Here is a 26,435-nt window from a genome sequence, read left to right on the forward strand (position 1 = left end):
TGTCTGAGAAGTCTAGACAGACAATGTCTGGAGCACCATGGGATCCACCATGGGGAGCATTAGAGACATCTTAGATCACCCCATCCTGCTTAACTAATGGGTGTAATTCCTTTCTTTGAAGGATGGTACCAAAGGCCAGATAGGTAGCATAGCAGAATACTAAAGTCCTCTACAACATGACTCAACCTCACACAGTTTCCTTGTTCATTTCCCTCTCTGGCATAGATCCGGTTCCTGATGAAAAGCTATTCATTTCTGAGAGAATCGATGCCGCCTCTTCTCCATGCCAGGGACCAAGTTGGTGAGTTTGACTTGGAGTCCCTTAGTGATGATTACGATGGCTGTAATTGCCCTCACAGTCCCCAAACTGATCTTCCACCGCATGCAGCATCTTAGTTGTAGCATAAGATAATCATGCAACTATTGTCCTCTGCATACTAATTGCTATTACAGACTTTCTCAACCTATGGAACTATTGGTTTACACTTTCCATTTGCCTGTCAGTGATTGAGTATGGAAGATGTTGTAAGTAGATTTTAAGCATAGCAAGATACTAATAAAAGTTATATTTCCCCATATTTCTCACCAAATCACAATTTCTCCTATTTGTCAGACTTAATTTTGCATGAAGAGCTGCAGAAGATGGGTGATTTATTTATTTAACAATTTTTTATCTTATCAGGATACAAAACAACTCAATTTTTTTTAAAAAATCTGGCATGTAGTGCAATATGTTATTGATTGCATTTTTTCTTATACATAGCCTTGTGAACACATGAAATAGACGTTTTCCTTGTTGGTTGCTTTTGTATACCAATAGAAACAGATTTTCAGAAAGCTGAATTCTGCATCTTGGTTTTGGAGGTACCTTTTATACATAAGAAGTATCTTAATAAAAAGAACAGTGGTTAGAATGAGAGGGCGGAGCTGGCGTTGCGGCGGTACAACACACGATCTTGAAGCTCCAAGATCGCCGTCGATATCTCCTCTGCTGGACGGTCCTTTTGGACCTAAACCATCCCGTAGAGATGGTGATTGAGAAGGGCACATCCTGTCAATCCCAGGGACATCGCAACGTCCCTGGTAGATCCAGGAGAAGCCCTTTTTTCCAGCGGCAGAGAGGCGGCCATCAAAGCTGCTGAAGCTGGGACAACTCCGGAATGGGAGAAAGCTGGAAAGAAAGTGTGTCAGTTTGGTGAGACAATTTCTACTTACTATCTTTGGAGAGTTAAATCAAAAGTCAAGATAGAAAAGGTTAAGCAGTGAGATTAAGCTTAAATTGAGTGATTTTCCCCCCCTTTTTATTGTTGGAATTTGGTAAAAGATTTTTCCATTTTAAACTGGACTGGTTTCTTTAAAAAAAAATATAACTTTTTTGAAAGTCTCTTTTGCTTAGGATCTCTTTTTCATTTTCTTTTTTGATGTCTTATTGTTTCTCTTTTTATTGTTTTCTTTTTTATCCTTATTCTTGGCTTTGGATATATGAGGGGAAGTGAAAGTAGAGGGAAATAAGTAACACTGCCACCCAGAGGCTTGGATACATTGTTTTCTTTATTTGTTTATGCATTGGTGTTGCATTCAAGGACTCTGAGCTTTTTACTGAGAAGATAGTGGGATGAGCATGGAAGCTTGTTTTTACAGGCACTCTTCTGTGAAGCTATTTGTAGCCGGAGTCTGGAGTTTAAAGAAAGTCTTAAATTGAAAGAAAGAAAATTGAAGTGACCTTGTAAAGAGAACTGTAAATTCTGTTTGAAATTCATCAAAAGAGCCTTGGATACTATATAGTGGCAGAACTGCTTGTTACTTTTTTTTAACTTCCCCCTCATTTGGTTATTCATAGTTGGACTGCAGCTTTTTGGTGCAGGAATTTGAATTTTTTTTTTCTTGTTTGCCTTATCCTTTTCTTTTTTAAAGGAAAATATATAGTCTTTTCTTTTAAACCTTTTTTATCTTTTCTTCCTTTTCACCTCTTCCTCTTTTTCTTTTTCTTTTTAATAATTGGAACCAGTTGGATTAAGTTATACAAGTGCCTGAAGATTTTTCCTTTTTTTTTTTTTTTTGTTGGTGTTGTAGCTGCTTTTTTTGTATTATTATTATTATTAAATATTGGAAAATGAGCAGAAAAGTAACAGCCACGGGTTCTTCAATACCAACTTCTTCCTCTTCACCATCTGGAGGACAACGATCAATACAGACAATGTTGCAACAGAGAAGGAAAAGGAAGTGACACTGCAGATGATTATGCAAGGAATCCAAAAGATACAAGTAAGAACAGAGGATATTGAAAAGAGAACAGAGAATATTGAACAAAGAACTGAAAAGACAGATGAAAAAGTTGAGAATATTCAACAGATGATGATGAAATATGAGGACAGATTCCAGAAAATTGAAGAACAAGATGTACAAAGAGATAAGAAAATCGGAGATATTGACACTAGATTGAGTGTAGTTGAAAAAGATAAGAGTGGATCATTGGGATGGGAAATCGACAGAAGAAGAAGAAAAGGATGAAAACCTTGCTGCAATAATGGTAGAAATCTTAGCAGAAGCATTGGAAATAACTAAAGAGAAGATGATGGATGGAATGGACGAGGTGTTTCGTGTCTACACAAGATATACAATGAGAAATAAATTACCAAGAGAAGTCCATATAAGATTCACTAAGAAAACTATTAAAACACAGATACTGCAGAGAGAAAACATTAAAGTATAAGGACAAGGAAATTGTGATTCTGAAACAAGTACTGAGAAGAGTGAGGGAGATGAGAAGGGAATATCAGTTTCTGACTAAAGTATTACATAAGAAAGGAGTCAATTACAGATGGCTGATACCAGAAGGTCTCATGTTCACCTGGCAGGAACAAAGACATAGAGTTGATTCAATTGAAAAGGCTGAGCTATTTTATTTAGAATATTTTAGAGGAAAGGAGGAGGAAACAAGAAAAGAAGAGTCATTAATTGAATTCCAAGAGGAATGTCTAACAACAACTGAAAAAGAAGAAGGTGCTGTAGGCGGTGAACCCAGAGAGCAACAAGAACCGAGATCTACTAGAGCAACAAATCCCTCTTATAAAGTGTAAAAATGGAAAAGAGAAAATTGATTACAATTAACATAATGGACTTAATTCAGCTATTAAAAGAAGAAAAATATTCCATAAATTAGAGAAACTAAAATTTGATATAATCTGCCTACAGGAAGTGCATATTAAAAAGCAACATGAACAAATATTGACATGGCCAAATTTAGGGAAAATATTTACAGCGTTGATACGATGTAAAAAAAAGAGAGGAATGGTTCTATATATTAAAGATACAATTCCTGCGGAACAGATTTATACAGATGATGATGGAAGAATTTTGATGGTGGAGATAATGGACAATAATGTAAAAATACTCTTAATAGCAATCTATGCTCCAAATGATAATCAAGAAGAATTTTATAGAAAATTACATATGGAAATAATTGAATTGGACTATGCTAACATTTGTATGATGGGAGATTTCAATGGAAAAATTAATGAGAAATTGGACTATAAAATGCAGAAAACAACAAAGGAAAGTAGAAAGACTCTTCCAAAATCCTTTTTCCAAATGACAGAGGAAATAAATTTAAAAGATGCATGGAGAGAGAGAAATGTTAAAAACAAGCAATACACTTTTTACTCAAACAGACATGCATCATGGTCCAGAATAGATATGATATGGATGTCAACGGAACTGATTTCTAATATACAGGAAATTGACATAGAAACAAGTACTTGGGCAGACCACAACCCAATGACAGTTACATGGAAAGGACAGAAGGAGAGATCTAGATGGACTTTAAACAATATGATATTAAAGCAAAAGGACTTTAAACAGAAAATGGAGAAAGAATTGGCTTTCTTTTTCAAAGAAAATAAAAAAGAGAATACATCATTACAGAATCTTTGGGACACGATGAAGGCCTACATCAGAGGCTTGATAATAGACTATACAAGAAAAAGAAACAGAAAACAGAAAAAAACCTTTAAAATATTGGAGGATGACCACAAGAGACTTGAAAAAGAGTTGCAGAAACTCCCACAAAAAAGGACATTAAAATTAAAATGGACACAATCAAACATAAAATGGGGCTAATGGAAAAGGAGGAATTAGCACAAAAATTAGAAATGCTAAACAGAACTATTTCGAAGATGCAAATAAACCAGGCAGATGGCTGGCCTATAAATTGAGAAAGGAGAGAGAATCAAAAAAGATAATTCAATTAATAGATGAACGAGGATAAGTTTGCTATGGAAATACAGAGAAGACAAAAATTCTACAAGATTACTATGGAAAATTGTATGAACAAGAGAATGTAGAGGAGGAAAGAGTTAAACAATATCTGCAAGAAGCGAACCTACCCCACATACCCAAAGACATTGAAGTGATGCTAGAAGGGAATATAACAATGATGGAATTAACAGAAGCACTCAAAAAACAAAACAATGGAAAGGCACAAGGTCCGGATGGATTGCCAGCGGAATTTTATAAGACATTCCAGGAATCACTGAATCTTTCATTATTAGAAGTTATGAATGAAGTTATGTTAAAGAAGAGAATACCCAAATCATGGTCAGAAGCATATATTACACTTGTGCCGAAGGGAGACACAGACCCATATCAAGTTAAGAATTATAGACCTATATCCCTGCTAAATTCAGAGTATAAAATCTTTGGTTCAATATTGGCAGAAAAACTCAAAAGATATTTAGTTAATTTTATTCATCCTGATCAAAACGGTTTTCTGCCAAAGAGGCAAATTAAAGACAATATGAGAATAATTCTGGATACTTTGGAATATTACGAGGCACATCCTGAAAACAAACGGCTTTGATGTTTTTAGATGCACAGAAAGCCTTTGATAATGTGAATTGGTGATTTATGTTATTACAGTTGGAACAGATGGGCTTTGGTAAGAAATTTATTCAAGCCATAGAAACGATATAAACAAACTGCAAAGGTAATGATAAATGGAGAATTGACAGATTTCATTGATATAAGAAAAGGGACTAGACAAGGTTGTCCACTGTCGCCTCTGTTGTTTGTGTTAACATTAGAAGTGTTGAATAGGAACATTAGAGAAGAAAAAGACATAAAAGGAATGAAAATTAAAAAGGAAGAATATAAATTGCAAGCATTTGCAGATGACCTGGTTTTCATATTAGAGGATCCACTAGAAACAGCACCCAAATTGATAGAAAAGATGGAAGAGTATGGAAAGGTAGCAGGCTTGAAAATAAATAAAGATAAAACAAAGATATTAACAAAGAACATGTTAGTAAGACAAAAGGAAGAATTGGCTGAAGTTCTGAGGATCCAGGTCACAAATAAGGTTAAGTACTTAGGGATACATATGACAGCAAGATGCAATACACTCAAGGAGGATAATTACCTTAAATTCAAACAACAGATTGCGACAGATTTGACAAAATGGGAAAATTTACAACTATCATTAATTGGGAGAATATCAACAATTAAGATGAATATATTACCTAGAATTTTATACTTATTCCAAACAATTCCAATTAGGTTAGGGAAAGAGTATTTTGAAGATTTAAATAAAACAGTGTTGAAATATATTTGGCAGGGAAAGAAAGCAAGAATAAAACTTAAACTGTTGCAAGATGCAAGAATACGAGGAGGATTTGGCCTGCCTAATTGGGAATTATATTATCAAGCAACAAACTTGATGTGGGGAAAGGAATGGATAATGCTAAGGAACAGTAGATTATTGACTTTAAGAAGGACATTATTTGCTGTTGGGATGCCATGCTTTGCTCTGGTACAAGGGAACTAAAATACAGGGGTATTTTAGAAGACATTATATTCGAGAGGCATTGCTATTAAATTGGGAGAAGATTAAAAAGCAACATTACTTAAAAATTCCACTTTGGTTATCTACTATTGAAGCTTTTTCTTATCCAATAACATATAAAAAGGAACAAACAGTTAGATATGGGGAGATACTGAATGGAAAGGGTGAACTTAAATCTATGCAAGAATTGGAAGAGCAAGGTAGAAGGATGAATTGGTTTTCATATGTGCAAATACATTCTAGATTTGATAAAGATCTTAAAACAGAAAGTTTCTATGATAAGTTGACTGATTTAGATAAAATGTTGACAGGTACTGATGAAAAGGTAATTTAAAAACTTTATGGGCATTTACTAGAGTTTAAATTAGAGGAGGAGCAATTTAAAGAAACAATGATTGCTTTGGGGAAAAATTTTGGATATGGGATTGAACTAGAGAAATGGCAAAAATTGTGGTTTCAAAATTATAAAATGACAATGTCAACTGCATACAAAGAAAATTTGTATAAGATGTTTTACAGGTGGCACCTACCCCCGACGAGAATTGCAAGAATGTTTAAGAATAAATCGGATAAATGTTGGAAATGTCATCAGATACTGCGTTCATATTACCAGGGGTGGGATCCGACAGGGTTAACTACCACTTCGGTGGTTTATGAGGTTCGGTGATTTACGATGTGCTTCCCTGCACGCTGCTGGCGCGCGCCTGTAAATCGTCATCAGCATGCTGCGTGCAGAGAAGCAGCCTTTCAAAAAGCCCTTTTTTCCTGCTTTTCTAACTCAGCTGTGCCTTGCACAGCAGCTGAAGTTGAAAAAATCAGGAAATAAAGGTCAGGTAAGAGCCCGGGTGGGCAGGTGGGCAAAAACATCAGCAGACATAGAACTGGTTCTATGTCTGCTGCTCTTCAGAGCTACCGGTTCTACAGAGGTGGACAGAACCGATAGAAACCCACCCCTGCATATTACCATATGTGGTGGAAATGTCCAGATGCAAAAAGATATTGGACTAAAATCCACACATGGCTGGAAAAAATGATAAAACAACACATAGACTTAAAACCAGAGATATTTTTTATTGGGAATCATACCGGAAATATACAATAAAGAACTGAAGTATTTGATTGTAAATGTATTAACAGCGGCTAGAATTGTATTTGCTAAAAATTGGAAAAATGTAAAAATGCCAATGCAGGAGGAAGTCATTAAGAAAATTATGGAATGTGCTGAAATGAGTAAATTGACATATGAAATTAGAGAACAAGAAGATAAACAATTTTATAAGATATAGGATTTATTTTATCAATGGTTAGATAAAAACACATGGAAATGAAATATGTTAGAAAACTCTAAAGGTAATAGAATGATACAGAATATATGTATAAAAATGTATAACCATTGAAAGAATGTATAATATAAATTTATAGCAAATATAGAATATCTTGTATAAAATCAGTGAATAACAGATTAGTCAAATAAGTGACTAATAATTGATAATTAATATTAGATTGATAATACCAGAACTTATATAAATGATAAGTGATGACTATGGAGAGGAAGCACAAAAGATTTGTAACCAACCGACACACTATATGTATGTAATTTGATGATGGTTTTATGTTTTATGCCTTGTTTGTGTAAGCCTGTTTCTAAAAAAATAAAACTTGTTTGGGGAAAAAAGAGCAGTGGTTAGAATGCAGTATTGCAGGCTGATTCTGCCGACTGCTAGAAATTTGATTCTTACCGGCTCAAGGTTGACCTTCCATTCTTCTTGATAAAATGAGGACCCAGATTGTTGGGGACAATATGCTGACTCTGTAAAGCATTATGAAGTGGTATATAAGTCTAAGTACTATTGCTACTGCTATCATCACATACACATGAAGCTCTGTGTTTTTCCTGCTGAAATGGTATGCAGAGAGAAGATGCCTACACTTGAGCGTCATGTGTGTCCAGGGCAACTATTTCTTCAGCATACAAACTGATGTTTCTCTACTTGACCCTATGTACCTTCAACCATCCCTTTGCTTTTTTTCCCCATTCCAGGGAAGATAAGCCCTCCTGAATTCTCAACCTACTTATATTTTCTCTTCTGCCCTACTTTGATCTACAGAAAGAGCTATCCAAGGTAACTCCTTGCATATCGTCCTTGTCTTTTTGGGCTCCCTGGTTTCTCAGCTCTATGAGAAAAGGAATGGGCAAAATGGGCTTCAGGAGCTACGACCCATGACCCCCAGAACGATGTAGTAACCATTGTATTTCCCAAGAAAAGAGAACTGCTCTCTTATCATATCTCAATCCTATCCTACTTCTTTCCTTATAGAGATTCATGCATCCGCTGGAATTACGTCATCCAAAAACTGGTTGAGGTGAGAGAAACACATTAAGTTTCCATTGGCTGGTTGGTTTTATCAGGCCTCCCTGGATTAGGAATGTGTTTGGGAACTGTTGGATTTTCCCACAAGACTTAGCTGGACTGGGACCCCTAAGGTGTCTTTTCCAGCCAAGGTAGTAAATAGCAATAATTGTTTAAGTAGCCCTGAGTGACCAAAGGCCATCATTTAAATTTCCCAGAGTTCTTTAGCCTTGAGTGAATGAGATATAACATTTGTCCTGAGTCAACTTTGATGCAAACAAGGTCACTTCCCTAAGAAATGTTCAATTTAAAACTTTAGACACAATGTACATATTTCCACATATCTCCCACAGGAGAAAAGGGTGTGAAAGAGAGCAGAGTTGATGGAACTTAGGGCCACTCAGGAAGTGAGCGGTGCAGAAATCTGTGACAGATTGACTAAAACTAAACAAAAGAGGGGCTGGTGTAGGAGGACAGCATTTGGGCATTGTACTATAGGATATTAAAATGGCAGCCAAATCCAGCTTCTGAGATCATAGACCAGAAGAAGGTTTTTCTTAGTCATAGCCGAGAGCTGGCAACTGGTATGCCTTGCCAGAACACTGAGATACAAGCAGATCACTAAGGTAGAGTTTTTTCTCTCTGTCCCACAGTTACTGGCGTGTATATACTTTGTGAATTTCCTCATGAAATACTATGTAATCCCTAACTTCAGCAACATGCATAAGCAGCCCTTCACCATCAAAATTCAGCTGCTCTCCATCTTTGATTCAGTATTACCTGGTATGTGGAAACAATTATGATTTCATTCCTGTAATAGGAATAAGTGATCAGACTGATCTATCACGTTTTAGACAAAGTGAAGAGAGACGTTCTACAGGTAGTTCTCAACATACAACCATTTTTTAGTGACCTTCAAAGTTACAACAGCACTGAAAAAAGTGATTTATAACCATTTTTCACATTAGGACTTTACAGCATTCCCATACTCGCTGATCAAAATACATGCCATAAATACTGGCATATATTTATGATGGTTGCAGTGTCCCAGGGTCACATGATCACCTTTTGCATCCTTCTGACCAACAAAATCAATGGGGAATCCAGATTCACTTAACCACTGGGTTACTAACTTAACAACTGCAGTGATTCACTTAACAAGTGGCAGGAAAAGTCATAAAATGGGGCAAAACTCAGATAATTGTCTCACTTAGCAACATACATTTTAGGTTCAATTGTGATTATAAGTTGAGGACTAGTGTATCTGTAGCAGCTAAGCAATACATTGTAAACACAACACACAGTTGCTTTCGGTACCAAGATAGGTGGCGTATAGATTTAATAAATAAATAAATAGTTACCTCATCCCACAGCCCAAGATATAGATGATTTTGGACTATATGTAACATCCAAAGAACATGATGCAGTAGCTCTGGCAGGCCATTCATGATGAAAGTATGTAAAACAAACCAAAAGTCAAGCAAAGGAATCTTTATGAATTCATTGTCAGATGAATCTGTTTCCTATAAAAGGGCTTTCACAATATTTATTCTTTTCTTCTGCTTTTGCCTCAGTTATTCTCCAGGTGCCGTGCTCTTTGGCCCTTTGAATATCATCCTGTTCAAATTGTCAAAGTTCATCATCATTCCTTGCAATAAGGGGCATACAAAAATCTTGTAGACATGGGATAAAGCTGGAGAATATGGTGCTGCTCATAAAATTCTACTTGCCAAAAATGTTACCTTACTTTACTTCTGAAAAGCAATTTTGTAGTCCTGATTGCGACTTCAGGAACAGAGTGGTAAATGCCTGGAATGCACTACCTGACTCTGTTGTTACATCCTCTAACCCCACTCCTTTAACCTTAAACCATCTACTATTGACCTCACCCCATTCCTAAGAGGTCTGTAAGGGGCGTGCATAAGGGCACAATCGTGCCTATCGTCCCTGTCCTATTGTCCCCATTTATTCATACCTATTTCCTGTATTTATACTCATGTTTATTCTTATACCTATTATTTCGTAAGCGATTGACAAATAAAATAAAATAAAATAAAATAAAATAAAATAATAAAATAAAATAAAATAAAATAAAATAAAATAAAATAAAATAAAATAAAATAAAATAAAATAAAATAAAATAAAAATAAAATAAAAATAAAATAAAATAAAATAAAATAAAATAAAATAAAATAAAATAAAATAAAATAAAATAAAATAAAAAATAAAATAAAATAAAATAAAATAAAATAAAATAAAATAAAATAATAAAAAATAAAATAAAATAAAATAAAATAAAATAAAAAGATAGGTTTAGAAGGCAACTGGCAACGGGTGGCTGAAACAAGAGGAGGCAGGTTAGCTGCTGCTGAAAAACATGGACCCATTATTAGATGGTACAGCTCAACATTTCTGTACAGAACTTTCTTCTTCTTCAAGATTCTAATATATAATGCAAATTGGTTGGGGAAAGGACAGAATAAAATTCTACATTTTTATAATATACAGTATATAACAATTGTGCAATTCATCTATTCTAACCACAGAATTGTGAATATATTGGTATAAGATTTTTTGTGTGGGGATAGCCGGGATGGGATTCTACTGGTTCTATAGAACCGGTTGTTATGATTCTGCGCAGTTCGGAGAACCGGCAAATTGTGCCTCTGGCTGGCCCCGCCTCTCTCTGCCTGACCATTCCCTCCCTGCCCAGTCAGTCCTTATCACATTGCGCGCATGCCTAACATAGCTGACTGTGTTCTTCCCCGCCCAGTCACACCTTAATATATTTTTCCCCTACCGACAATCAGCTGTTCCTATTCCCCTCGCTGTCTTACTGCTTCCCCCAGGAGGCTTTCCTGAGGCCCAGGAAGGCAAAAAATGGAGAGGGAGTTCAGCTCCCTCCCCCCACCCTCGGTCCATTTTTTGCCTTCCTGGGCCCCAGGGAAGCTTTCAGTGAGCAAAAATGCACCCCCCCCCCGGAGGCTTCCCTGAGGCCCAGAAGGCCCTAAAATGGTGCTGCAAAAAAGAAGAAGGCACGCGTGCCCAGTCCCATGGCCATGCCCACCTAGCCACTCCCACAGAACCAGTTGTTTAAAAATTTGAATCCCACCCCTGGGGATAGCTATAAACATATACTTTTAGCAGTCTATCTGCATTTCAGATCCTTTGAATATTTGACTTCTCTGCCTCTGAAAAAGAGTGATTTATATTAAACCAATCCTCTTTCCTTGTAAAAATGTGAAGTTATCTTCTCTCTGTGCCCAGCTAAAATTACTCATAGGTGTTTACTGAATTATGGAGCGGAGTGCTGCCTTCAGTTCAAACTACACTGACTGGCTGCCTCCCATATTCTGCATACATGTTGGGAAGAAGACCAGTTGGGTTCCGTGGTAACAGTTGCCTTGTAACCAGTTTACAATGAGTTCTAGGCCTGCCTTAAGCCTAAAAGGTGGCTGGGGGACTTTGGGCAAGTCACTTGCTCTCAGCCCAGCCCAGCCCACATCACAGGATTGTTGTGGGGAAAAAAAATAGGAGGCAGGCAAGAGCTGTTAAGAGCACAAAATAGATAAATAGTGGGAAATGGAGACACTAAAGTGTTCTGGCCCTTTAGAATTCAAACAGACAAGCACCTGTATAATATCCAAGTCTTAATAATTATCAGTTAGATAAAAAGCCTGGATAGTAGACATTGTAGTACCTGGAAACAGCAGAAGAAAGAGAAAGAACTGGAGAAAAATAACAAAAAAAAAAATACAAATATCTGCAATAGAACAATTGTGGCCAAAGGTAGCAAAGATAGTAATAATAATAATAGGTGCCATGGAGGCAATCCCAAAACATTTGGAGCACAAAGTGAACACCATCAGCATTGACATAACCACTATCAGTCAGTTGCAAAAGCTGGCTTTGCTTGGAGCAACTGATATCCTGCAACAATACCTTTAACAGCTCAAACACTAACATCTGCCTATCCCACGTCCCTTGGAAGGACTCAATAGGTGGACAAGAAGGCCATATCCAGTAAAATAATCTGGTTAACTGTGATCGACAATAATAATAATGGTGGACTCACATATCAATTTGCAGCCTTAGTTAAGAACAGGTTGTTAAGATATTTAAAATTTAATAGCTGAAAAAGTGAAGGGTTGGACAATGAGAAAGAACACACAGTTATAGCTAATTGGTTGAAGAGAGCTGGCCACTGCATGAGGGAATCTGAATTGTAATCTGTTGCTGTGAGAGTAAAGGGGGAGTTGCTTTCTGCGATTTGCCTCATAGTGTTTTGGCTGTGTTGATTTATCTGACAATGCTCCTGTTAGCCTATCTTATTTACTGTAAATATATTTATTTATATAAAACTGCAAGTCATGTCCATGTCTCTGACTCCATTTGGACACCAGCTGAATGGCATCCATTGTAGTTGTGAAAATCTTAGACAATGCAGGCTACAAGCCTTAGTTAAATACAGGTACATCACACAAAAAGTGATCTTCTCAAGTCATACACTGCCAAGGTACTTTTAGTCCTTGTTTAGTGACCACAGTTGGGACCAGCAACTTAAACATTAAGTCAAGTGGTTGTTAAGTAGTACCCTAACTATATGATGGGCTTACTTCAGCTTTCTTTTGCTTTACAAACTTTTGAAGGTTATAAATGTGAGGATTGATTGCAAAATTGGATTTTCATCACCATCATGACTGCAAATGGCCACTAAACAAGGTAGTTCTTAACAACCGGAACTAAAAATAACATAGTCAAGGCCATTCTGCTTTTCTTCCATTTGGATATCCCCAAAGTACTTTAAAAAAGGCAATTGGACTTCTTTGGGTTTTTTTTTTTTCTGTGAAAACTTTTCATTTCTCATCCAAGAAGCTTCTTAGTTCATTTTCAGAACTGAAGCAGCTTCTTGGATGAGAAGTGAAACATTTTCAAGGAAAAAAACAAGAAAGTCAAGTTGCCTTTTGTAAAGCACCTTTGGGACAATAATGACCTAGATGATTGAGAATTTCTATAGATATTCCATTAGGATACTAGCCTAAAAGTCTGACTTGATTTGCAATTGTCTGTAATAAAATCTGTAACAATAATTGAGTTTTTAAAATCTCCTCTCTCTCCCAAAAGTGGGAAGAACTAATGTATTTCTTTACCTCTCTCATTCAGGGATATGTTTATTATTCATAATCTCATATTTCCACCTGGACTGCTGGCAAAACATGTTTGCTGAGATCCTGCGCTTTGCAGACCGTTCTTTCTACAAGGTGATAACAAGGGGTGGGGGAGGTTGCAAGAAAGGTATGAGGAGTCCGGCTTTCATTCCTCATGGATATACAGTACTTGAATGGTCCATTGGCCATGAGGAACAGTTTGAAAAACTTTGCAAAGAGTTATGAGATGTTATGGCTCTGAAAGAAAAGCAAATTTTAACTTTCTAAAACAACTCTACTGAAGAAGTTGACACTGAAGCATCTGATTGCTTGTAATCAAAGTAATAAATACAGGTAGTCTCTCATTTAGCAACTGGTTGCAGTTACAACTATGATGATAAAGTAAAGTTAGAACCAAAGCCCATATATACTGTTAAGTATGGAGAATAAGGGAGACCAGACATCTGACCAGTGACTTCAACTCTTTAATAAAGTGATAGACATAACAGAGCAATGCTATGGGCAGCAGTAACCCTTTTATAGGGTTAGCTGCTGCCTTATTAACCAATGAAAATGTGCAACAGGTTCAAACTACTGACCAATAAGGACAGTCCCAAAAGTGGCCAATCAGGGACTGGTTCTGGCCCAATCCCAAGTTGTTGTATAAGGACCAATCAAGTGTGCAGGTTTTCAACCCCTAATTTGCATTTAGGTTATTCACTTTTATTGATTCACAACACCCCTCCCCTTGGGTTCCGTTTGAGGGGAGCTGTGATAAAATCCTCAAGATAGGCAGGCCGTTTGGTCTGCCTGGATGATTTCTGAGGCTCCACCGGTTTTGTCTAATGTCCGGTTCCGGTGGAGCGTTTGGATGACCATTGTTAAGTTCTATTTCGCTGCACGGCGATTCCGTGCTGCATTCACTGTGGTTGTCTCTGCTACTGCGTGTTTCTTCGGGTTTTGCAGTTCGTTTTCCCCGTATTAAAGTTCCCTGAAGACATCAACTCCCTCCCGCTTCACGTTCCGGTGCTTCGCTGGGCTGTAGGGCTCCCGTTGACCTGCTATTAGTTGTATCAAAGTCAATTCCCTCGATACTCCCTCCCCTTGAGTTGGTGAACCGGGAAGTCATGGCCGCTGGGTGGTAATCTCGATCGGAGCTGGTCTATGTGGCATTTCCACACCCTCCCATCGTCTGTTAGCAGGCGGTAAGATCTAGGCCCGGTGAGGTGGGTAACGGTTGCGGGTATCCATAACGGGTCGCCGGAAAAGTTTTTGGCAAATATTAAATCGCCTACCTTAAATTCCCGGCATTTGCTGCTGGAGCCGACAGGTTTTTCCGGTCGGCGGGGTGGAGCCGGTCAAGGTGCGATCGTATTTTCCGCCCCATAAGAAGTTCAGCGGGTGTTTTGTTGGTCACACTGTGGGCGTGATGTGCTGCAATAAGAGGATTCGATTGATTTTCTCGTCGATGTTGCCAAATTCCATTTTATGCAGGGTCTTTTTCACAAATTGTACCATGCGTTCTGCACGCCCATTCGCCGCAGGGTGCGCGGGCGAGGTCAGCGCATGGCGGATGCCCCGATCAGAAAGATATTGTTCAAAGGGCAATGCAGTGAACTGTGGGCCGTTGTCCGAGACCAACACGTCCGAAAACCCGTGCGTGGCAAATAGTCTGTTTAATTTATTAATAACTGAGTCAGTTGTAGTTGTGTGCATTCGATGAATCTCGAGCCAGTTAGAATAGGCGTCGACAGTAATCAGGAAAGTGTGACCTTTGGTAGGCCTCGCAAAGTCAATATGAATACGGGACCACGGTCCCCTCGGCGTTTCCCATTCGGTTGGGCTTGCTTTAGGTGGGGCGTTGCTGACGTCCCTGGCAACGTTGGCACGTAGCGACCCAGGCCTCGATTCTTTTGTCGATTCCCGGCCACCAAGCATAGCTGCGTGCGAGTGATTTCATCCGCACAATGCCCGGATGTCCCTCATGCAATACCGCCAACACAGTCTGTTGCAATTTGCTAGGGATTACGACTGATCGCCCCACAAGATACAGCCTTTTTGGGAAAACAGCTCGGTTTGGCGGGCTTTGAAAGGCGCCCATTCAGGTGCAATTTGGTCCGTCGGGCACCCCGTTCAACCCAGCGGAGTATGTGTTGCAGAACTGGGTCACGTTTCATTTCAAAAGCAATGTCTCTAGCCGTCAAGGGTGGTGCCTGTAGAGTTTCAATCTGTAGTGTTGAGAGGGTTGGGGCTGGATCCACAACAGCGTCTGGGAGCGGTGTTCTGCTCAATGCATCGGCATGGAGAATCGATTTCCCGGGCGGTGCTGCAAGGTGTAGTTGTAGGCCGCCAGGAATTCAGACCAACGGGTCATTCTGGGGGACAATATATACGGGGTTGGTTTATTACCCGCAATGATCCCCAGTAGCGGTTTATGATCAGTGATTATTGTAAACGCACGGCCATAAACATATTCGTGAAATCTTTTAACTGCAGCAACAATAGCTAAAGCTTCTTTGTCCAGCTGACTATAATTTCGTTCAGCTTTAGCTAAGGTTCGCGAAAAAAAGCGATGGGGGCTTCCGCTCCGTTTGGTAACACGTGGGCCAGAATTGCCCCAACCCCAAAAGGTGATGCATCACATGTGATAGTGAGTGGCAGGGTCTCGTTGTACTGCATAAGTACTGAATCAGAAGTTAGCAATTTCTTTACTTGTTGGAAAGCATGTTGTTCCCGTTGTCCCCAAACCCACGTTGCTTTTTGTCTAATAGTCTATGCAATGGTTCAGCTACTGTTGCTTTGTGGGGTAGAAACACATTATAGAAATTGATAAGTCCAAGGAACGCCTGTAGGTCTGCCTTGTTCCTTGGAGTGGGTGCCTTTTAATTGCTCGTAATTTGTCTTGTGGGGGATGAATTCCTTGGCTGTCCAGGAGGTATCCCAAAAATTCTACTTTTTCGGTACATAACTGGCATTTATCTTTTTTTACTCTGAGGCCTGCATTTTGGAATCTTCGTAAACCTCTCTGAGTCGTTTTTCTAGGATGTCTTTGTTAGGTGCGGCGATGAGTACATCATCGAAATATGGAACAACGCCTTTTATCCCTTGTAACAACCTTTCCATTAAACTCTGGAAGATTCCAGGGCGACGCTTACCCGAATTGGAGCCGGTTGCATTTAAATGCGCCCCTATGTGTTACGATCGTTTGCGCCTCGGCTGTGGTTGGGTCTACAGGCAATTGTTGATACGCCTGGGCTAAATCTAGTTTGGCAAAAACTTTCCCGCCGCCCAGAGAATGGAGTAAATGTTGCACTACCGGTACTGGATAAGCACTTTGCTGCAGTGCGTGGTTTAATGTGGCCCGGTAGTCTCCGCAAATTCTTAGGGACCCATCAGGCTTGATAGGCGTCACTATCGGGGTTTCCCAACGGGCGTGGTCGGTGGGTTCCAGTACGCCCTGCGCTATCAGCTTATCGAGTTGTTCGTCGATTTTAGGCTTTAAGGCGAACGGCACCCGGCGGTTTAAGGCGGATGGGTGCTATTTCAGGGTTCAAGTTAAACGAGATTGGGGTCCCCTTATACTTGCCTAGTCCGTTCGCGAAACGTCTTGGAATTCTTGCACGAGTGCTTCCTCCCAATCGACGCTTTCGGCCTTGTGGACTCGCTACAGTGATTCCGGCGGCCTGAACCATTGGAGGCCTAGAATACTAGGCGTGTCTCGATCCACGACAGTCAGTGGTAGTGCGACGGTGCGGTCCTTGAATGAGACCTGGAATCTGCGGGACCCGACGACGGGAATTCGGTTGCCCTGATAGTCTTTGAGTATAACCCTCTGAGGGTTAAGGTCTTGGCGGCGAATCGTTGGAAGGAGCTGTTGGAGCGTTTTCCACGACACCATCGAGAGGAAGATCCCGAGTCTACCTCCATCACGCAAGGTTTGTTTTTGATGGCGACCTTTACTCGGATTTTCCCAGCATCAAGGGATGTAGCATGGCCTATGGTGATTGTTTGGTGGGTCTCTTCCGCCTGGTTTCTTCACGCCTGGTGGAAGTGGTGGACGGCTTGTTTCTGTAGGAGTGGATCAATTTTTTCTCGGTGTGTGCGAAGAATCCTGAAGACTGGAATTCGGCCTGTCAGGGTTTGGAGTTCTGTTTGCTCCTGCAAACCTTTGCAATGTGACCGCGTCTTCCGCAATGGCGGCAAAGTGTGTCAAGGAATTTGCAGCCGGATCGTGGGTGATTTGCTCCACAGCCGCACACGGTCGAAATGAGTGTTGTGAGGACTGGTCTCTCTCCGTTCAAGTCGGTTGACCTCTTCCTCATCGCTGTCGGACGGGGACTCTAGGTCTTCGTGGTGAGTTGATACCGGGTGTCTCTCTGAGCGAGGCGAGGTATCAGTGGCGAGTTTACGTAGCGGTGCGTTGGTGCGGCGCATTTGGGCTGCCGACTTCTTTGTCGCCTCTGCTGCCGAGGCTTCTTTAAGGGCATCGGTGAGGCTGATGTCCCCCTTAGCCATAATTTTGCTCTGGATAGCGCTGTCTTCTAGGCCCAGAACCAGGCGGTCCCGGAGGGCTTCTTCTAAGTCGGCGAACCCGCATAGGCCTCCTAGGTTCCGGAGGTCCGCGATGTAATTGGCAAGGCTTTCGCCCTTCCGTTGGTCCCTCTGGTAATATTCGTGTCTTCTTACTAGGGTTGGTATGGTGGGCGCGTAGTGAGCCCGTAGTAATGGCTCGAGGACGTCCCAGTCCATTTCTTTTACCTCTGCTGGCTTGGCAAGCAACTTTGTCATTTTAAACACGGTTGGTCCACAATGCGTTAGAAAGATAGCTCTTTTTTTGCCGGTTGTTGCATCTTTCAAATTGTTGGTTTCCAGAAACATCTGGAACCGATCCATGTAGGCCTCCCAGTCTTCGGTCTCTGGGTTGAATGGAGCGGGTGGTACGGCACCGCTGGCCATGTTGCCGTTGATGGTGCGTGTTCGACCACGTGCTCTGTTAGTTGCTCTGTAGGTTAGTCAGCTCTTCGGTTTCCGGATCCCATCCTCGTCGCCAGTGTTAAGTATGGAGAATAAGGGAGACCAGACATCTGACCAGTGACTTCAACTCTTTAATAAAGTGATAGACATAACAGAGCAATGCTATGGGCAGCAGTAACCCTTTTATAGGGTTAGCTGCTGCCTTATTAACCAATAAAAATGTGCAACAGGTTCAAACTACTGACCAATAAGGACAGTCCCAAAAGTGGCCAATCAGGGACTGGTTCTGGCCCAATCCCAAGTTGTTGTATAAGGACCAATCAAGTGTGCAGGTTTTCAACCCCTAATTTGCATTTAGGTTATTCACTTTTATTGATTCACAACATATACAACCTCTGGAGGTCTGTAAAGCAAAGGAAAGTTGAAGTAAGATTGCAAGCATCCATGCTAATTGTTTTAATGGGCTTGTAAAATATTTTAATTTTTGCCAGTATCATATGGCACCAGAGTCACTTTAGGTGAGATCGACAGCTATGTAAATTCAACAATAAATAAATTTGGCAAATAAATAACATAAATGTTTCACTTAATGACCACTTAACAACTGCTCCAAAGTGTGGTCACTAAATGAAGACTGCCTGTAGTAACATGTATGTTTGAGGAGTATAAGAGAGATCAAATAACGTGTTCGAAAGAGTTTGCAAGATCCCCCATGATGGTTCATTCATGCCCTCCCAATGGCTGAAATCTAACTTTTCATGCCCCCCTTGACCCTCCCCGACCCATAATCTCCCCCTTTCCTAACACCTAGGATGCCTCCTTGCTCTCTCATACCTGACAATAGGCACTTACCTGCCTGTTTGAGAGTTGCAATCTCCCCCTGGTTTCCCCACTGACTTAGTGATGGACATTCTAATACCAATTGCCCTTGTAACTCAAGGACTACCCGTACACAGGCAATTTAGAGGGGATTGTCTCTTTGCTGGCCAAAATACAGTGATGTTCCAGTTTCAAGCCTGGCATTTCTGTGTTTTTCATGCTCTTTATTTCATTCTTCCTGCCTAGGACTGGTGGAATTCCACAGCATTCTCGACATTCTATCGGTCATGGAATGTGATTGTACACGATTGGCTGTACTGCTATATTTATCAAGATTTTCTGTGGGTAGGTAAGGCTGTAATGGGCTGTGAGAATAAACTTTGGGGGCAGAACTGCAGCCAGGGCAATGGTCAAGAGGAGATGTCTCAGCTCAGAGCAGGAATGGAGGAAGAATAACATCTCAGAAGAGATTCTCCCTTGTTGTTCAGAAAATAAAGGCCAGGAAGTTTGGGGGGAAGTGCTTTCAGACTTGCCAGATTCTGTTTCTGTAACCTTATAATAAAAGTCCTATTATTTGGTTTGGTTTACTGTGAGGAGCCCCAGAAAAGTCTGACATGCTTGCCAAACCCACCCTATATTGCCCCATACAGTAAACCTGCTGCATGTAATTTCTCTGTGCCTGTCCTCATTGTTTATTGGTGATCACCATTGTTAAGCCTGGATTCCCCAACGGGTGTTAAGGAAAACAAACTAAACAGAATGTACAGCGAAGTCAGATAGGAAGACAGGTAAATGTGTGAGATAAGTTTTCTAGTTAACACGCAGTAAAAATACAGATACGCTTTGTGCTATCAAAAATATTGTTTATTCCATTTAAGAATTATAGCATAGTCAAATGTAACGGTCCATTAGTCATATATCAATTTCAGTCAATTCTTGTCGAGGATACTCTAATTGCAAAGTCCGTGTGGAATAGCCAGTGTCAGTACACATATAATAAATCTGTCCAAAACTTATCTTCTCTCCGTTGAGAAATATCTTCAAAGTAATCCAACACTTCTTCTCCTCCCGATCCAGCAAGAACGCAGTCTTCAATAAGCCAGCCAGTAAGAGCCAGAGAGTGCCTTGCTGCTTATATAGTACTTTTACAGCTGCACCCTTAATTACATTCCTTTAACTTAAAGTCACATACACTTTATCTCAGGGGTCCCCAACCGTCCGCGGACCGGGGTACCGCATGAACAAGCCTTACCGGGCCGCTGGTTGCTGGCGCCGCCATCTTTTTGGTAAAAAAGCAATTTTTTCACAAAAGGGGCGAAGTGCTGGTGAGCTTTTCCGGGTAGAAAGCCATTTCTACCCTCAAAGCTCACTAGAGCGCTGATGCCGCTTATTTGACGAAAATCACCGTGACGCCACCGGTGGCGATTTTTCACAAAAGATGGCGGCGCTTCAGCTGACGCCGAACCGGGTCACACCAGCTGACGCCGGAACCGCCAAGGCTTTAAAGTGTTGGGGATCCCTGCTTTATCTGACAAACCATGATTCATCATTTTATTATCTTTACCCAAAACAGTTAGGGTAAAACAATGTTATCCCCAACAACCAACCATGATGAAGTCTATGATTTACCTGTTCTCCTTCTCTTCCAGCTGATTGGAGAAAGAGCCCGAGCTGGAGCTATGCTCATTGTCTTCCTTTTCTCAGCCTTTTTCCATGAATATATACTCACCATGTCTTTTGGCTTCTTCTATCCTGTCACATTTGTTCTGTTTGCTGGGACTGGAGGTAAGTAGCTCCTCAGGAAATGGACTGAACCTTTCCTCAGAAGAGTCAAGCAAGGCCCGTAAAACATAATGTGGCATGGATTATTCCTGGTGAACCTTCATTCATTCTGTTCTGCCCTCCTCTGGTTTGGGGTTTCCACACTTCCCAAATGGCACTCATTCATGTCCTTTTTGATGCACTTTTTTTTTTTACCATTGGTAGGTTGGATTTGCTCCAACTGTATTCAAAATATAGTAAGCCAGTGGCCAGGGTCTTATGATGGATCTTGTGATGCTTACCCATCCATCACAACACCACCAATTTATGTGACCCACACCTGACCCATCACAGGACCCATCACAAGAACCTGACCTGACGTGACCTCACCATCACAATGCCTGCTGACAACATGGAGACCTTATAAGCAGAACACTGACACCCCCTACATTCCACTGAAGATGGAAACCAGCCCACAAGCTCAGAGAACGACCCTCCACCCCACAACTCATGTACTCTGATTTACTATTATTATAATTTCCAGTATGCCTTCGGACATCTTGGCTACGCAACCCTGGGTATCGCTACCCTAGATGAGTGGAGCTTTCCAAATTGAGAAAGACTAGCTAAGGAAAGATTCAAGGCATTATCCTGCCCCCTTCACCAACCAGTATTTCTCAATCTTGGTGACTTTAAGATGTGTGGACTTCAGCTGCCAGAATTCCCCAGGCAGCCATGTGCATTGTGTTATTGCCTCAGACGGTGCATTCTATGGTTAGGGTGGAGGCTGCTTTCTCATCCTTGTGACAGTTATTTCAGTTTTGTATTTTTTTTTTCAAATCTTGCTGGTCATCGAGTAAACAGTAGTTCTTCCGTGAGAATATTAAGATTCTCTATTCTAACAGGAGGGACAATTTTAGAAATTAAAAAGCAAAAACAGCAAAATCAATAACTGGAAAACAAAAGTTTCCTATTTCAGAAATCCAATCACAGTTCCAAAACAGATGAAAGTATTCTTTTATCTCCCCCCTGATCGAGACCACAATCAGGATGCAGATAGAAGAGGAACAGGAAAATAGCCTAGGTTCTAGGAGCAGGGAGTTCCATCTGCAAGGGCATTGCTTTGAGAATTCTATTTTCCAAATTATTTTTCCTCCATGGGGGTAGGGATGGGGCATATTGTCTTATAATTAACATGGAAATTGCTGTTATTTTAGATTTTATAATGGGGACCATCCCTATTGTAGATAACAGTTATTAGAAATCAATAACTGAGAGATTTCCACGGCTCAGTGTGGCTGGAATATACACAATTAACCCTTTTTCTGTTTGTCTTCATAGTGTTCTTTAACTTTGTTTTCAATGACAAGAGAAAAGGCCCTGTCTGGAACATCATCATATGGATATGCCTCTCTTTGGGCCAAGCGATCGTTTTATCCTTATACAGCCAAGAGTGGTTTGCACATGTCCACTGTCCACTCAAGGAGGTGAGTAGACAGTTTACCTTGTGGAGTTAGAGTAAGTCTTGGGTTCCCTCTTGGTTTCAACTTTTGTTGCTTTCAGATATAAAGAGAGTGATAAAATAGGAGAAAAAAACCCTCTGTAATCTGACTGGAACCATTTAATTAAAGATTGCTTCATTATTCCTGATATTTATTAATATTACAGCCACCTTTTAGCTCTAAAACATTAACATGCTCCAATCAATAAAAATAAAGAAAAAAATATTTCACATTAGCTGTATTTTGGGCCATTTCAATATGTGAAAAAAACACCTGACTGTTATTGATACATGAATGTTGCAACATTCTTATTGTTTTATTTTCACTCCATTTCTTTCCATTTTATGGAGACCTGAACAGGAAAAAAGGCCAAATCAAAGGTCCATTGAGAGCAGCAGATATGCCCAACGTGTTGCCAACCATGTATGTTGGCTTTTGACAGTGAGAACAATCAACCAATAGAACAGCTTGCCCTCAGAAGTTCTGGGAGCACCATCACTTGAGACTTTCATGAAGAGATTGGACTGCCATTTGTCAGAAATGGTGTAGGGTCTCCCGCTTGGGCGGCGGGGGGTTGGACTAGATGACCTACAAGGTCCTTTCCAACTCTGATAATCTGTTATCTTTGATTGGGAATTCAGCACTTTTTGGGGACACCAGGTTCTGTTAACGCTTTATAGCAAGATCCTGCTTTACAGTATAGTCAGAGATTCTCACCTGAGGGAGTTAAAGCAAACCTTTCTTCCTTCTCCTCATATCAGTAGCTGCAAAAGGTGCTCTGCGACATCCAGTATTGAAAATTCTGGGTCTAAGAGCCTTTGACAAGCAACGTCCTTCAAGTCTGGGCTCCCTTGGGTTGAGGGGCCTGAGCTGAGGGGCCTGAGAAGCAAAACTGCCAGAGCCAGATCCTGTTTTCCAGAATAGGCTAGGCCTGCAATTCAAAGTCTCTCCAGTGCTGCCTTCAATATTGCTGAAACTCTGGGAATGTTATTGTGCTGATGGGCTCCTGATTATGTTGGGACATATATATGGCTGATCTTGCTGACCCAGATCTAAGCATGAGATTAGCTGGAATTCTTGTATCATTTTGTCTTATGGCAGTTTCCCTTCCAGCTATTCTGTCTCTCTTGACATAGTCATTGTTTTCTTTTCTCAGAAGACCTTCTGGGGGCTAGTGACTCCACGTTCCTGGTATTGCCACCCATAAGCAACTATTTCCAGCCTACCCAAACCTTCTACTTTGCTTCAAAAAGGACGTCTCACAAGGATACCTCATTACTCTGCTGCTGCGACAACAAGGGCTCTCAGCACATCTTGCGTCTCCTCCACTCCCTCCATGGAAAGCTGTATTTGGAAATTCCTTATCCGAGGGTGCTAAAATTTGGTTTGTCGGTTCAAAGGCTCTATCTGGTTGAGACAGAATATCTACAAAGATCCCTGTGTGGAGTTCATGGGTCTTCTTGGTGCTCAAATTCCAGGGGAAAATTTATCAGTGACAATCTTTGGCTGCCTCCAAGACTTACAAAATTATCTCCCTTTCTTAACCTACTTAAAATAAAACATGAGTGCTCCACCTTGAAATGTAGATTATACATCCCAGCTTTAACCCAAACTCTGTTGCTTTTAGATCAACAGGCAACTTTCCAGATATTGGTAAAATCCAGCTCTCAGCAGATTGTATTGATGGGAAATAGAGTTCAATAATATCAGAAGTATTGCATATATTTCCTACTTTTAGACTTTCATTCAACATTTTATCTCCAGCAGTGAAGGAAGGGAACCTGAATTACCACCAGCAATATCCATTCAATGCCTATTGTATTGTGTGAATGATTTTTGAAACTATATTTGGAAATAAAAACAGATTGTGCCAAATCAGATTATGCTAAATCTTATTTCATTCTTTGACAAAGTGACTAAAATTAGTAGACAAGCCAAATTCTGTGGTCATAGTATACTTAGACTTCAGCAAGGCTGTCAGTACTCTGTGGAGCCTGAGTCTGCGGAGGAGAATGAGTTGGAACTGGGACCAATGGAAGTTGAGCATGTGGCTTTGTTGGCTCCAGAGGAATACAGGGAGGAGCAGGACAAGGCAGCCCCAGGTCCCTTGGGCCTGGGATGGCTTGCCAGCAGGGAAGAATGGGGGCAGGACGACCAAGAGAGGGGGGAAGAGAGGGCAGGAAGTGGAGAGGAAGAGCAGCAGAGTTCAGGCAATGAACAAAGACTGTCCTCTCCTGATCCCCAAGCACGGAGAGTGGAGAGGAGGCAGGAGCAGCACAAGACACACCTTAAGGAGACGCCGTGGGGAGGGGCGCTTGTTGGGAACAAGCACTGAACTCATGGGAGTGTTTTGTTGTTTTTTTTGAAAATTTTATTGATTTTTAAAAACAAACATAAACAAACAAAACATAGAACATAAAGACATAAAACATCTTTTTTGAAAGCAGCCTGATCCCGGGTTACATCTCTTCGTGCAGACACAAATTCAAGTTCATGCTCATTTTTATATTCCATTCCATATCTTATTATCATTCTACATTTTCTATATAACTTCTCCTCTCTTTCGACTTTCTTAATTTTATTTTATTTATTTCATCTCAATTCAAATCATCATGTTTATATTCTTTGTCTGTCCTGTTTCAGGCTCTATTATCTTTTCTCATTAAGCAAAATTTCTCCTGTGATCACTAATTGGAGTATGACGCTTTTATATCTTTCCCCTAAAATTATAACACTTAATGTAATACATAACTTCCGTTCGGATTCTGCTTGGTACATTCTAAAACTACATAATGTATTTTGAAAAAAGAAAAAATTATAAATATATAACATAATTAAAACAACAATCCATACCAATTCAATTCTATCATTAATATTAATATTCATTTAAATCTTTAACATTTTACACATTACTTTTCAAATAAGTATCATACTTCTATGGGAACACTTATAAACTTTCCATAATTACTTCCCTCCCACTTCACTTATATTTTATAAAACATTGAATAGTTAAAATGTTCCCATTCCTTCCGAATTCAATTCTATCATTTATTTCATTTCATTTATTTTGTTCACAAAAGTTTCACTAAATTACACAGACTATTTTATTCCACTTTTTAATCACATGTTGTTTCCAATTTTCTAACATTATTTCTATTACAAATATAACAATACAATCTTATGTACCTTTACAGAATCCCTTTTTCAGTTAAATTTTTACCCATTATCTCTGAATAAATCCTGTTTCTTTACATCTTGTTCCAGACCTTTGTAACTTCTCTTCCCTTTCTTCTTCTCTCTCCTCTTTTTACCCCCTGTCTCTCCACCTCCATTTCCCTCTTCTGTATTCCCCCTTTCTGTTGCTTTCCAACATTATATCCCCTTTTCACATTATTTTTCCCTTTTTGGGCTGTTTTTTTAGGTCTTAAATTCTCCATTCTCTTTCCCCCTTTCCCCTTTCTTCCCCAGATAGAATTACTTGTTCATTAAAAATGGCTTCTTCTTTATCCCAATCTTCTTGTTGCGCAGTCTTTTCTTGCTGTTTCTTGTAAACACCAATCACCATTTCTAAGAATTGAAAAGTAGAGCCAAAAGAGCCCTTCCCTTCTTGTTCCTCTTCTTTATATTTTTAAATTCAATTTTCAGTTCATCCAGTTCATTCAGTCCATTCAGAAGTGATGCCATTGTAGAATGTTTTTTTAAACAACCAGTCAATTGTTTTTAGTCATTCAAATATGATTTCCAAAAATCCCAAAGTCACCAAACAATCCAAATACACACAAGCTGTTTCTTTTAACACTTTCTTCTTTTTCACTTTCTCTTCTTGGGGTTACTATTTAGTTACAAAATTCCAGTTGAAATGTATCCTTTAGAACTCTTGTTAAGATTTAACTTTAAATTCTTTTAAATTCCAAGCAGTCTCCTCCTTCCAAGTCCTGCTCTTATTCTTTTCCTCTCCTTCCCACTTATAGCAAAAAGAGGCTTTTTTTAATATTCAGAAATCTTTACTGTCCCTTTGGCATTTAATTATAGGCCTAGCATT

General features: G+C 39.9%; 1 protein-coding gene across 4 annotated transcripts in view; it reads left to right on the forward strand.

Annotated features, from left to right (window-relative positions):
* The window catches only part of LOC113428273 (sterol O-acyltransferase 2-like), a 96,169-nt gene extending 71,898 nt beyond the window's left edge, over positions 1-24,271 (forward strand). For 2 of the 4 annotated variants that reach the window (XM_087952815.1, XM_087952817.1), the window contains 9 exons: positions 226-301; positions 7,881-7,962; positions 8,158-8,203; positions 8,844-8,973; positions 13,354-13,451; positions 19,377-19,475; positions 20,780-20,915; positions 22,233-22,378; positions 23,550-24,271. In XM_087952815.1, the coding sequence (XP_087808941.1) occupies positions 226-301; positions 7,881-7,962; positions 8,158-8,203; positions 8,844-8,973; positions 13,354-13,451; positions 19,377-19,475; positions 20,780-20,915; positions 22,233-22,378; positions 23,550-23,600 (864 nt within the window). In that variant the 3' untranslated portion in view covers positions 23,601-24,271. The remainder of the gene's footprint in view (positions 1-225; positions 302-7,880; positions 7,963-8,157; positions 8,204-8,843; positions 8,974-13,353; positions 13,452-19,376; positions 19,476-20,779; positions 20,916-22,232; positions 22,379-23,549) is intronic. The other 2 variants (XM_087952816.1, XM_087952818.1) reach the window with 1 other exon arrangement.
* Positions 24,272-26,435: the final 2,164 nt, after the last annotated feature.

This window comes from Notechis scutatus, chromosome 1, assembly GCF_049901735.1.
Source record: "Notechis scutatus isolate UNSWTSFEM ecotype Mainland chromosome 1, rNotScu1.2, whole genome shotgun sequence".
Classification (NCBI taxonomy): Eukaryota; Metazoa; Chordata; class Lepidosauria; order Squamata; family Elapidae; genus Notechis; species Notechis scutatus.